The sequence below is a fragment of the Tachypleus tridentatus genome, chromosome 9 (assembly GCF_004210375.1).
Source record: "Tachypleus tridentatus isolate NWPU-2018 chromosome 9, ASM421037v1, whole genome shotgun sequence".
Lineage (NCBI taxonomy): Eukaryota > Metazoa > Arthropoda > Merostomata > Xiphosura > Limulidae > Tachypleus > Tachypleus tridentatus.
In genome coordinates, this window is record NC_134833.1 from 78690968 (window position 1) to 78705532 (window position 14565).

Genomic DNA, 14565 nt, shown 5'->3' on the forward strand with positions numbered 1-14565 from the left:
TTTTCCATAAATTTTTAAAGTAATTGTATTTCTAGATAGTAAATGCAAATGAACTACAATGTATATGGAGATTAAGTACTTTATATTAAAATATTTTTGGAGTTTCACCATATCATTACAGTCCATATTGCCATACATAGTCGTGCTGTATGTGACAACCATGTATTTTGACAATAATCTGGCAGTGTAATTTCTGTTGAAAAATGCTCTATTGTAAAATTATTGTGATCAAAACACATGCACCTTTCTTGCAGATTGTGGTTTGAGTGCAAGAATGACTCTTTCTCTTGAGCCTGATCATCCAATAATCAATAGATTTGTTGTTGTTAGGGGATAGTATAAATATTTTTTATTTTTAGCTGCTCGAGGTATATGATGGTTGAATGTATACGTCTTGGAAGGAACTTGTCTACACGACTTGTGTAACTTTTCCAGATTGAGATCCCTTTTAATTATGTTGATAGTGTTATGTGGATGGTTTTTACCACAGACTGCTGTTGATTATCACCTGCACAAAATGCCACACTTTACTTACAATGGCTAGGAAAGAACTTGTTGCAAATCTCTTCCTGGAAGTTCTTGGTGCCAAAATTTATATACCTTTGTTTTACAATGACATTATATACAAGGAATATCCCAGTTTTGGAAATTCAAAATCCTTGATATGAATACATCTACATGATTTAGAGTTTTTGAATATCTTACATTGGAAGGGCTAACACAGACTCATCCCAGAAGTGATCAATTTGTTGTGGCAACATAGTATCTATAAACTTTCAAACAATCAAATGGCCAAACTTATTCTGGTTCATGATGTTTATTAATGTCTTTTTATACTGGGTGTGGTTAATGTGTGACTTGCTGATTTGCATATTCAAAATCATTTACATATAATTTTTTTGACTTTTCAGATTTTGTGCATGGGGTGAACAACTTTTTTTTATTTAAGATTTTTCATATTGCATGTTTTTACATATTTTCATATGAACATTAAGCCTCTCAGTGAATTTATAAAACCTCTTAAAATTGTGAAATTTGTTCTGTTTTTTCTTTTGTGTGTGTGTATTTTTTCAAATAATGTGAACTGCATCCACAAATTTTTATGGTTACATAAAAATGTGCTAAAAATAGGACTTTTTTGTAATGGTGTAAACACAACCTTTAACAAAAACCTGATAAATTAACAAGTATGTTTTGGGAAAAAATAATAAACCTGTTGTGATTTTGCTAATGTTTGGAAAATTGGTTGTTTGGCAAATAAATTGGCAGAAAAGCTATTTTTCCAGTTAATGAGCTTGTAAAACATTTTATGGCTTATTTTTTCATGAGAATAGACTAGCAGACCTAGAACATCATCTGATGGTTACTATGAGCATGGTTTCAATATTCAATGTATGAAGTATTTTTCTAGGTCAGAATTACCTCGAAGAAAGTACTTTGTTGTGTTTGAAACTGCTGGAAATTGGACTGATGAAGCAAGAAGGTTTCATGTATCTTGTTAGAGAGAGTGGAAGTGGACTTATAGTGACTGGGCTGGACAGACTTTTGATGGGGATTAATCCACGCTCGGGACAAGCAGATCATCTTATTATCATCACAAAGTAAGGAAGTAAACTTGCCCTTGATTTTTATATAAATATATTCAGGTCAATTATACAATACTTCAAGTATTATATAACAGAAATGTTTACACTTGCATGCTGTTTATAAAAATTTGTGCATTACATAAGACCTCAGGGTTTTTTTTTGTGTATATTCATTTGCTAATGGAAATATTCAAATTCATCTTTATACAGTATGGTCTCATGTCATATAAGTAGTCTTTATAATACAATCATTTGAAAGGTTTGAATATGTCCTTCAACATTTATTTGAAACCCCAGAAATTTTAGAAATACTTGCTCAGATTACAATGTAAAAGCATGTACAAAATTTAAATCTAAAAATAAACTATTTCCATTGGTTTTCATCTACTAGAATATAATTTTGTGCTGCATTTTGTCTACTTTGTACCAAAAATTATACAATCACCTATATGATCTTTGCACAGTTAATTATATTGATTAATATAATATACATATTTATATTGTGGTTAATAAAAATTACCAAAGGTATATTTCCTTTAATAATTATTGTACATTCCACCAACATTGCTATAAAAGCAAATTTATAGAAAGACTTCTTGTAAAGATCCTATGAAAATTATTTTTCTGCTTCATGTGCTATTGTAGATTTTTGACTTACTGTTCATATAAATACTACAATTTGTAAACTATGATTATTTTAAAATTAATTTTGTAAACATTCAACCAAGCACAACAATAGAAATATTTGTTTACTTTCTCTCTTGACATTTGGGTGTAAACTCTTTGATTTGAACAATTCATTGTTTCTGTCATTGATTTCACTTTTTAAAGCATAAGTAAACTCTTAAGCCTATTTAAAACTTATTTTTAATCATATTGTCTGGGAAAAAAACTGTTTGCACTTTCACCTTCTGCACGATCAAACTACAAGCAACTTCTCAGAGTGCAAATTATTAGAAAAAAAAAATCAATAACATGTTTCAGGCTTTATTAACGTAACCTAGTAATTCAGCACAAAAATATACTCAAATGGGTTATGATGCAGTTTTTACTTCATAAAGAAGTTCACATGACTATGTTATTGATTTACATGACATTATCTCTATGTCAATAACTGGCTCAAAATGTGCTGTTAATTGAACAATTTTATTTTAAAGAAACTTAGTTGAATGGAAAACAACTGTTGGTTGTAGAAGCACAAATGTAGAGGATGATGTTTCAAAAGTCTTCCACTTTTCATCATCAGGTGAACTTTATTATCAATGTATTTAAGTAAGCTTGACATCAAATTATAATTTACAATTTAAATAAATTTTCAGTTGTAACTTCTCTGTGTCAGGTGATGCTTCTTGCATATAATTTTTTCTTTCACAAAATGTTAGTAATTCTTTCTTCTTACATTGCTATTGAATCATCTGACCAACAGAAAGAGTAGCTTTACCTTTACAAGATTACTTGTCTTATTGCCTGTACACAGAGTTCAGCTTTGAGCAGCTAATGAACAATTTTAACCAATTTATAGTTTAATTACAATACCAGTTAACTTACAGTTGTGTTTAGACATTCTTCTCTCATGCTTTATGCGTTTTTGTATACTAAGATCTACATTTGAAAGGATCATTAACAATTTTGTGGTGAATGAACATAATATGAAAAAAAAAACAGTGTTAAGGAAGCATGCCCATGAGTACATATTATTGAACTAGGCTTCAACTGTAACATACATGATTTAACTTTATTTTTCCCCTGTATGTAAATGTTTTCATTATGGTTAGTGTTAGGACAGAGAAAGTATGAAGTTTCACTGAAAAAACTTTATTCATTTACTGCCCTTTAAAAGTTGTGAAAGTTATATATAAGGTATTTTTACTGTTATTGTGAAAATCACCTTTCATTCAGCCTTATTTAGTAATGACTTTGAAAATTCACAAACAAGTATTTAATGGAAATGCTTTGTAAAAAGTCTTATTTCTGTGCAAAATAAACTTGTAATGCTTACAAGAAGCTTGTCCAATTTTTTGACAGTATACTTAATATATTCAGAGTTAGGGTCAATACTGCTATGGTCCAGTAGACCAACACTGACAGTGTTAACATACTCTGTGCTAAGTTCTTTGTATGGTTTTTAGTATAAAGCTGCAGACTGAGTTATCTGTGCTGTACCCACTGCAGGTATCAAACTCAGATTGAAAGCACTTAGTTTTTAAGTTTACCATTGAGGTATCAGGACAATAGTATTTTGGGCATTGGTGTTAAGAAACGTTTAACCTATACTTTTGCAAAAGTGTCATTTCTTTCCTCTCACACACCAGTAGTGTAAAGACCAATATATGTAATTTTGTTGAAAACAAAAAGGTATGTGTTGTCTGTCTAAACATTCACTACTTGCTGAATAAAAAAAAAAAAAAAGCATAGTGCAATTTATTGTAAGAGTGTCTTTGTAATGTAAATATTTTGAGATTTTTTGAGTGATGTGAATGAGTCAAAATTACCAATCTCGTCTTTGGCCTCATGTATGTTGAGAAAAAAAAATTATAAGGTATTTATCAGTTTGATAAGAGAATTATAAAACGTAATGGAAAATGTTTTATTGGATGTATTATATGATATAAAATTGACATTTTTCAGGTACTTGACATTTAACACTTTTCTCATGGAACATGCTCTTGCTGTGACTCAGATATTGAATTTACTGTGTCTGAACTCTCAAACTGCACAACAATTGGTTGGAATATTATCTTCAGACCTGGTAAGGCAGAAAATTTGTGTTTCTCCAAATAAAGTTGTGCTACTCTGGGTTTTAGAGTCTCCTCAATTATCTTGTAAATCATAGTAATAAGAAATACTTGTTAATAATTCATATCGCATAGCAAAGCAATTGATATAGGTTAATGGTATCTGCTCGGGCATCATTTACTTCATATTACGAGGTTTTAGTTGCTTACCTTCAAAATTTTATTAAGCTACTTTTTGTTTGTTATATCAATAAGTATAGCATAAAATCATAGCTAATTATCCATATTTTAATAAGTTTTAGATTCCTAATTAAAGCATTATTTTACAGATCCTGAATTTTCTGTGGACATTTCATCTTTCATATTTTATCCACTACCTTTCTAATAAGTATGAAATTTATTGTAAATTACTTATTAGGAAATCATCATTGCTCAGACAAACTATAATTTTTAGAGCTTTCAATTTTCTTTGGTTACTGAGCCATTAAATATAAAATCAGACCTCTCTTGCCATACATACCTGTCACATCCCCTTTTTCAGGATTTGTTAATAGTTTTGTCTTGTGTTTATTTCTATATTATCTATAACCAATATAAAGCTAAAGTTTTTGCAGTTGGATGACATTATGTTAAATCACTTTCTGAACAGAGAATTGTCAATTTCTCTTGTAGTACAAGTTTTGTTCCCATGGGAGAGATAATTACTAGCTTTAATGAATTTGTAAAATTTCTTGTTGCATAGTTAGAAGCAACAAAAATTGTGATAGAAGAAATTGTTTGCTTTTTACACAAATTTTATGTTGTTTGGTGCATTATTTAAGTAAATAAAAATCGTTTTATGCATAACCACCCTTAATATAAAAAAGTAAGGTTAAATGTCATCAATGATCAACAGCAAAATAAAACAGAAGACACTTAAGTGCTCTATTTCTTGTTTTTCGAACAGTTTGAAGTAGCTTGTAGGTAATGTAATTCAATAGTGTAACATGAGCTGCACATTCCCTAAGTGATTTACAACTAATAATGGCACTATTAGTTGTTAGAAACCAGCTCATAGGACAATAAAATTTACTTATAAATAGATATATTGATATGAGTTTAACGCTACTTGGGGTAGATAGATGTAGTTTCATGTTACAATAGAAGTCATTTTAAAAAGAAAAGAGTAATTTAGATTTATTTTTGTCATTCAAATTCATCAACTGTGTATAGAGTTAGGGTAAAGAAAATATTTAAAATGTAAAGTGTTACTGAAAACAAACACTTGAAATATATTTATAAGGTTTTAGAAATTACACAAAGAAATTCAAGGTTTTTGAGATGAAGAAAATTATTTAATCTTAACGTAAAAATCACTTTGCACATTAAATATTCAAGACAATTACTCTATATTCACAGACATATCTTTTTAGTTTATTAATAGCACTTCACTAAAAATAAGATTTTGTTGAATGTGTAGGACAATTTTTATGAGAAAACTACAAAATTTTGTGAAGATAAATATACATTATATTAAAAGTTAGTACTATCAAATCTATAAAGATTTTGAACAAGTTTAAAGTGGTTGGTCAAATTCAAGACTGTATTGCCTGTATTGAGGGAGTTAAAGGCTATTGTATGAAGAAAGATTTAACAGGACAATTCCCTCTACTTAAAATCAGGTTTAGTTTTGTTGAATGCTTTTTGTGTTTATTAGGTTAACTAATCTAGTAGTAGAAAGAACAATATAATTGTAGATGATGGTTACATAAAGTTGTTTACCTGTATTTTTTTAATTTTTGAAAAGATATACATTAAAGTGCATAAATCAGAAGGAGAGTTTCCTCATTTAAAATGTTAAAAATAGTAAAGCTGCTGTGTGAATTGATTATAAAAGTCATGATCATTTGCTATTTGAAGAAATCATTAGATAATTTTAGCCTTGTGATTTTCTAAAGAAAATCAAAATGTTTATTAAAAACAAGTGTTTTAATTATTTCATCCAAGAGCTTCATGATTATCAGTATTATAAAGTTAAGTATAAAATATAGGTTTTCAAACTGACTAGATTTCAGGATGAGATAAAACCACTAATTTAAAGTATGTGTACTTGTCAATATTAGGTGCATCATATGTTTATACTCCATGTGATCTCTGTAACCTTATATGCATAGGTAGGGTTCAAAGTGCACATTTCCATGAAGCTTTACAGAGAATCATTCAACATATTATGTATTTGATTTTAGAGTTATCAAATATTTGTTTTACCTTAAATTGCTAATTTAGCAACATTTTGTGTTAAAGGAGAGTAAATACCAAATACAGTGTACAGGGACACTGGAAAATCTGTTAATGTTCATTTTGAAGGTTCTAAAGGTTGTGTAAATACAATGGCCAAACAGTATGGTGGACAAAAGTACTTTTATTCTTCACATGAACTCTGACTGGTCAGGATCTGAACCAGATTTACATCAGCAATTTACAGACATATTTTGAGTGCAGATACATTTATATCACATCTGTATTTTGAGTACAACAGATTTGTATATTTGACCAATAACTTGCCACATTTCATTTATATATAAATAATAAACTTGGAATTGTTGTCAGCATTCCTTCTTTGATAAAGGGTTGATCCAATGAACCTTTACTTTGTATATGCAGTTAATCGAATACTTCAACTCAGTATTTCATGAAGATTTATTCTGAAATGCAATATAAAATTGGTTTATGTGGTGTTTTTTCCTTTACCAGTTGAGATAATGCTGCCTTTAACTTAATTGCTATGCACCATATACTTTTTATCTGATGTAGATATAGAAATCTAAAATTATAAGTCAGGTATGATGCCTTTTAACTTATTAGCATTATTCTGTTTGGATTTCACTTAATAGCTTTGTACAGAAGCAAATCTTTGTTAGAAATTATAAAATTGACTCGTGAAAATACATTATTCTTAGAATGGATTTATTTGCACACTTTCAAAATGTTATTGTCTACACAGATTGGTCAATGTAAATTCGTATTGTTGAATTTGTCACTGCAATTTATCTAGGTACATAAGCACGGGAAATATGATTTTGTCAACTTTTATTTATTTAAAGAGAATGTTTAAGATAATGTGATATTTAATCAATGTCAAAATTATGGTAGGTTGATGTACAAATGCATAAACAAGCTAGTTGTCAATGAGATAGATTAGTTGAATAGCACTAGAAAAATGCATCAAAATATGAAATATTGTTATTATTGGAAATCATTATGGAACTTGTGAAGAAAAGGGTGTTAAATGCAAATGCTGTAAGAATTCCATCTGTTTGTCGTGAAAATGAACTACATCAGAGTATAATTGTGTGTTGATAGTTTATGCTGTGATTGGTTGTCATACAGTCATTCAGGAAATGTCACAGCAGTATAAAGCCTCTTAAGGTACAGGAAATTATAATATTCTCAATGGTAGTAGTGTGAATCTAGTCATGGCTCACAGGGCTGACCCTCAACAGTGGTAGCGTGAGTCCAGTCATGGCTCACAGGGCTGACCCTCAACAGTGGTAGCGTGAGTCCAGTCATGGCTCACAGGGCTGACCCTCAACAGTGGTAGCGTGAGTCCAGTCATGGCTCACGGGACTGAAATGCCACATGGCAAGCATGTAGAAATAAGTTTTACCTGAACAAGTATACTTGGTATAAATAACTGTGGTAAAACTCCATATTTTAGTAGGTGCTCTATGCAGAACAGGAAAAGGTGTATAAAACTATTAATATAAATAAAGTTGTTAGGATTGAAAACAGAAACTTGTGAAAAGTGATTTTAAATATCTTAAGTATGAGGTAAAATGTGGTGGAGTACAGATCTTGACAACAACCTTACTGTACATATAGTTATGAATAGAGTAAACTGAGAACTGCAAGATATACATTAGCACAAAGTGATTTCAGTGAACATGTAGAACTGCTCAAAAATTCTTTTGAAAAAAAGTGGCCAAAACAAAAGTTTGAAATTGGCATAAGACCATAAATATTTGAGGGAGAAACAATGGAGATGTGTGCTATTTATACATGAATCCAAATCTAAATTATTTGATATTAAGTAGTGAAAGGTTCTTTCAACAATGGAGAAGGAAGAGTAATCATGGTCAAGTGTATACATTGAAGTAGGATGAGAGATCAGTGCAAGTTTGGGGCTGTATCTTAAAAATATAAATTTCCGGTGCCCTATTGCTGATAAGTATAAGTAAATTCTAATCTGTTAAGAACATAATTCATTAAGTGGGAATTCATCTTCCAGGAAACCATTAATCCCAAGATTGTAACAATTGTGGTGAAACAGTATCTTGATACGGAAGAAACTGATAAAATGCTTAGAGCTGTGACTTAACTTTTGTAAAGTTCTGATGTCAAAAATCGTGAGGGTGTAATCGCTGGTATAAAAAATTTAGAAAATCAAAATGTAATGCTACAATTTGTCCTGTGTTACTCCAGAATTCAGTCACCTAGAACAATGTACCACACAGATACTTTGATACATTTTAAGACAATTTGAAAACAAGATAATGGTTTATGTGAAGTAAAGGGCTCACATACAAATTATTATTGTATTGTACAACTTATTTGTTTTTCATTTTGGTACTTTTATATGATAATTTTTAATAAATTTACTTTCTAAGTTTGCCAACACTTGTTAATTGTGACTTTTATGTGTGTATTTTATGGGCTTCTATAGTTGTTTTTGTTACTATATATTGTTTTTTTATAAATTCTTTATGAAATTATACTGTATAGAGGAAAAGATCAACATTAATATTTGTGCATAGGTTGTTGTAGCAGTTTAATATTATGAATGATTCTATCCACCTTGTGTATCTGGCTCTGTATAAATATTAAATATGTGCTCATGCATGTGCCTGTTACTATAATAACATGACTTTGCACTGGAAGTAATTTAAACTTATTCTAACTTGTTCCAGAAAGAAAGTGACATTCTACTTCATGGTTTCGTGGAATGTCTAGATTCTGAGGATATTGAAAAGGTGAAAGGTGAAGGTCAGTTCCTATTTCTAGTCGGATCCTTGATGTTGGAATATTGTTCTACGTGATTGGAATTTGATTTCATTTCTCGTTTCTTAAATGAAATATGTTGGACTGTTTGTTAAATTAAGAAAGGTTTTTACTCTGAAATTTTTTTCTTAAAATTAACATCTGATCAAAACAAGCAATTTGTACAAACTAAAGATATACCTAGTAATGAGCATAGCTTGTTAAATATGCTGTCAAACATATCTTACTTATAATGATTTGTATTGCTTTATCAGTGTAGGTGCAATTATGTATAATAATAAATTAATAATAATAATGTTCACTGAAATTAAAAACAAAATATGTTGACTAACTAATTAAATTTAAAGTATTAAAACATCACAATATAAATCCATTTTTAACAGCCTGGTATGTTGTACAGAAGGTTATTTTTCAATTTTCAGGAAATGAAACCCCATCAGGTTCAAGCAATACTCGAAGTACTGCACGCCAACTGATCTTGCAACTTTTACTGACATGTCTTAAACATCCTCCACATAATTTGGCTCACATGCTTTTGGGGTTTGACCTTCGTCATCCTATTCCTCAAACAACTCTACAAGACCCTGGTAAATAATTTTAAAATTAATGGCTTGACACTATAAGGACATAGAAATTACATTAGTCACACAAGTTTTTAAAACAATAGCTGTGATTTATTTATCTATATATTTGTGTAAAGTACATATCTGTTCTTCTGAAGTAGTTTTAGAAAACTTATACCTGCTATATTGATAATTAAATTTTTTTTGTTTTGTTTTTTCTTTTCAGCATAGGTTATTATTAGATTTTTTTAATAGTAGCTATGATATTATTGTTAAGTAACTTTATTTTGTTAATAATTATGTTTTGGAAAGAGGTAAAATTAAATTAGGAGTTTTGTGTTAACTGATTTGTGCATACAGATACTAACATTTTTATGTATGTGTGGTTATGAAAGAATCTAGTGCACTTAGTATTTCAGTTTTCTTAAAATTTTATTCAGTATTAGTGACTAAGATAAGAAGAGTAAACATTTAATCTGTAAATCACAGTGGATATTGTAGGTTGAAGAATCTTGGTTAATGGTGAATGTATGACAATTAAAATTAGCAACTTGGTAAGATTCTTTCATGAGTTAGACTGGAACCTAGTTTTGATATCTAATATCTGTATCTGTTTGCTTAATCTGAGTTTTGAATTTGGTAACTTATTTCTAATATTTTCCTTTTTCTCCTTTCACCTATTCTTTCATTTATTTTGTATTCCATGTGACCACATAATAAATTAACTTTGATTTTTGTATTACTTTTTGTATGTGTTTATTTTATATTGAATAATGATTAAAAAATATGAAAAATAAAATTCTTAATATGTTTAATTCTATGCTTTTTTATCTTTCAGCTTTTATATTCACTGTTGTATTTCATAGCACTTAAAAATTATCCACCGCCACAGGACTGACACATTAGCTTTTGCCCGTATTTGATCAGTTATGTCCATAGTTTGATATTTTTAATGTGATTTATCTTTTCAACATATGTTTTTAATATGAAGAATGGTTAGGTGGTAAGGACACTCAACTAATAATCTGAAGGTCATGGGTTTGAATCCCCATCCCAGCAAACATGCTCACCCTTTTAGCAATAGGGGTGTTATAATGTGATGTCAATCCTACTATTCATTGATGAAAGAATTGCCCAAGAATTGGCAGTGGGTGATGATGACTATTTGCTTTCTCTCTAGTCATACAATGTTAAAATTAGAGACCGCAAACACAGGTAGCTCGTGTGATGTCAATCCTACTATTCATTGATGAAAGAATTGCCCAAGAATTGGCAGTGGGTGATGATGACTATTTGCTTTCTCTCTAGTCATACAATGTTAAAATTAGAGACCTCAAACACAGGTAGCTCGTGTGATGTCAATCCTACTATTCATTGATGAAAGAATTGCCCAAGAATTGGCAGTGGGTGATGATGACTATTTGCTTTCTCTCTAGTCATACAATGTTAAAATTAGAGACCGTAGAGACCGAAACACAGGTAGCTCGTGTGATGTCAATCCTACTATTCATTGATGAAAGAATTGCCCAAGAATTGGCAGTGGGTGATGATGACTATTTGCTTTCTCTCTAGTCATACAATGTTAAAATTAGAGACCGCAAACACAGGTAGCTCGTTCCAAAAAGTTTGGAAGTATTATTTTATGAGAAAACTGACAATTTCTTGATAAAGAAACTAATCAGTACTTACTGTTTATTAAACTTAATATTTCTTTGTTTTCTTGTTGATTAGTTTTATTCATACATAGGGGTTCTAGGATCACCAAGAACTTGTCTCCATGCCACTCTTGCTTTCTTGGACAGAGATAGTGATAATTTTGGGTATCCTTCCTGTATTTCTGACTCTCCAAAGGCTGCCTCACTGGCCTATCAGCTTATCTACACACTCTGTGCCAATAAGGACACATCAGGTGCAGTAATGCGGTACTTGAGAACAACGCATGACTTTCTGTACAGACATTTACAGTTCTTACCTTTCAAGGCATCAGATGGTGAGATCTTTTTTTAATAGGTGTAACTGAGATTACAAAAGACGTTTTGAACTTTTATCATTACATTTTAATGATTTCTTTATTACAGCTGTGCATCCTGGTGGCTAGTTTAATTGGGGAGCATTGTTGCTTGTTAGCTTTGAAAGTACAATGTGTATCTTGAGAAAATATTATTGAATTAAGAATTGCATATTTCACTGTCATGAACAGTTGTCAGCCATTTTTAACTATAAACATTGCATCAACAAACAGAACAATAATATGCAAAAAAGAGACAATGTCACATAACTATCATGGTTATTCTGGATTTCTAACAGTACAACAAGAGCTGTTTAAAATTCAGCTAAGTTCATTGTTTTGTTTCCCATAAGAATAAACTTTGAATTGGAAATGAAATAGACAGCTCAGTCTACAGAAACCAGTGTAGTATATAATTTGATAAATTAAAACTTTGGATTTCCATTGGTCATAAATAATATAGTATGAACATTAGAGAGAACTATGACAATTTCTAAAAAGAGAATGTGACAGGTAGGTGTGATAAGAGGGGTCTGATTTTCTATTTTATTACTCAGTAACTAAATAAGATTGAATGTTATGAAAATTATGATTTACCTGAGGAGTAACAATATTATAATGAATAATTTATGTTAAATTTCTCATACTAGTGGAAATTCAGGATTTCAGTTAAGAACTCAAAACTTGTATCTATCAACATTTGGTTATTTACTGAGTTTTATATCAAATTTATTCATACACCATGAAAAGAAATAGTTTAATTAAATATTGAATGTAACTCACTGAAACTGTGACATTCACAAAAAAATATGTCTGTAGTGAAACTTATAAATTTTGACTATATAGTTATCTTAATTATATAGAGATTGCTACTTGAATGAAATATTACATTTTAATCACGTACTTGACAGAAAATTGTAATTATGTTTGAAGGCCAATGTTTGTTTGTAATGTACAAACAGTTACTGGGTGTTCAGAATAATTCTGAGACCTGTTTTTCACTTGTTAGAAAAATTTATTTTGATGTTTCTGAAGAATTTGGATAAAATATTAAGTCAGTTCTATTTCTTTCTAAAAATGTGTATATTAACTTTTGATATTGTTATTCCTAATTAGGTGGTAATGCTGTTCAAATTTATTATTAATATATATAAGCTCCAGTAAGCTGTTAAGCATTTCAAATTTTATTTAGCTTATGAAAGTTAATAATAACTGGAGACAGATCAGATAGATCTCTCATGATGCCTGGAAAATGCCTAACATAAAGAAATTAGACAAATCATGATTAACTCACCAGTTACTAAAATATGAAACGTATATATTGCAAATGTGATTTGTCTATCCTCTTGATCGGTGTAATATTACAATTATTGATAGGGTTTGCATGGACTACACTGACTTTTTAAACAGTTTTAAACTATTTGTAGATCTATACATATTTCTGAATTACATATGAATCGTACATACAATTTAAGTAAAACTGTATCAGTATTATAATAATTACTTCCAATGTCAATTATATATTTGACATAAATTGGAAACTAGTTTTGATAGTTAAGAAAACCAAGCTATTGATAACTATTTCTTGTGTAGCTCTCTTTTTAATACTTATTTATGCATTTTGAATTTCAAATCAGTTATGTTTGTTATTTATTGTAGTACCACTCATCTTAAGTTTGTTTACAAAAATAAAAATACAATAATGTGGAATTATAAAATAGATAATAGTTAAGAAGTTATTTATCATTTAAGGTGTGTATTGTATAAATTTTAATGATCTTGAACTATGTGTATATATTTAAGAGCATACCTTAAAATTATTGTTAATAATCAATAAACATCTTGTAGAAATATTCAAGATATGAATGTTGATGTAAAAAAACGACAAAAAACGGCTCATCTAAGATTAAAACTTTCTGACAAATATGTTATCAAAATACAAAATGTTCTTCAAATGGTTGTCTGTAAACATGTGTAGTGAAGATGTTAAACCAGATAGCTGAAAAATGCATGATAATCTGAGCATTTTCAGAAGGATATCTTCACCAAAGAAGGAATGACTGCTTTTGGTTGTAGGTTGTATTTAAATGTAATTTACAAATATCCTTTATAAATGGTGTTTCACTATTGTTAATAGTAAACAAATGAAACTTTGCAACTAAAAGTACTTTTTTTACTAAATATTTTTGAAACATCACTATTTTGGATTTGTAATACATTAGTTAGTTTTATGTAGACTATTCTAATAATTATTATATTTTTTATATTTTCGAATTTTTCAGTTAAATGAAAGACTGCGTAAAGATAGCCAAGTGAATGTGATTTAATTATTTGTATTTGTTTATGCCTCAGACACATTAAACTGGTATCAACAATCATGGCTTTTACGAGCCATAGCAGTGGAACTACGCCTGACTGTTGCTCATCACCAACGATCACATGTCCAACGTTTATTATCTTCTTTACTTGAAGACACTCCAGTGATTGGTAAAGGTATGCATAAAATAATGAATTGTGAAATTATTAAAAGAAAGTTTTCTGCTTAGAAGCAGTAAATTTTGGTTATTATAAATAGGCTTTTGTATATATATACCTTGAAGAATACCATTGTGGATATTTCTGTTTTTGATTTATTA

General features: G+C 29.6%; 1 protein-coding gene across 4 annotated transcripts in view; it reads left to right on the forward strand.

Annotated features, from left to right (window-relative positions):
- Positions 1–14565, forward strand: part of Nup205 (nuclear pore complex protein Nup205) — a 105976-nt gene that overhangs the window by 45032 nt on the left and 46379 nt on the right. For all 4 annotated transcript variants that reach the window (XM_076455250.1, XM_076455252.1, XM_076455251.1 and 1 more), the window contains exons 18-23: positions 1412–1601; positions 4215–4335; positions 9268–9343; positions 9781–9945; positions 11669–11911; positions 14282–14422. In XM_076455250.1, coding sequence (XP_076311365.1) covers positions 1412–1601; positions 4215–4335; positions 9268–9343; positions 9781–9945; positions 11669–11911; positions 14282–14422 — 936 coding nt within the window. The remainder of the gene's footprint in view (positions 1–1411; positions 1602–4214; positions 4336–9267; positions 9344–9780; positions 9946–11668; positions 11912–14281; positions 14423–14565) is intronic.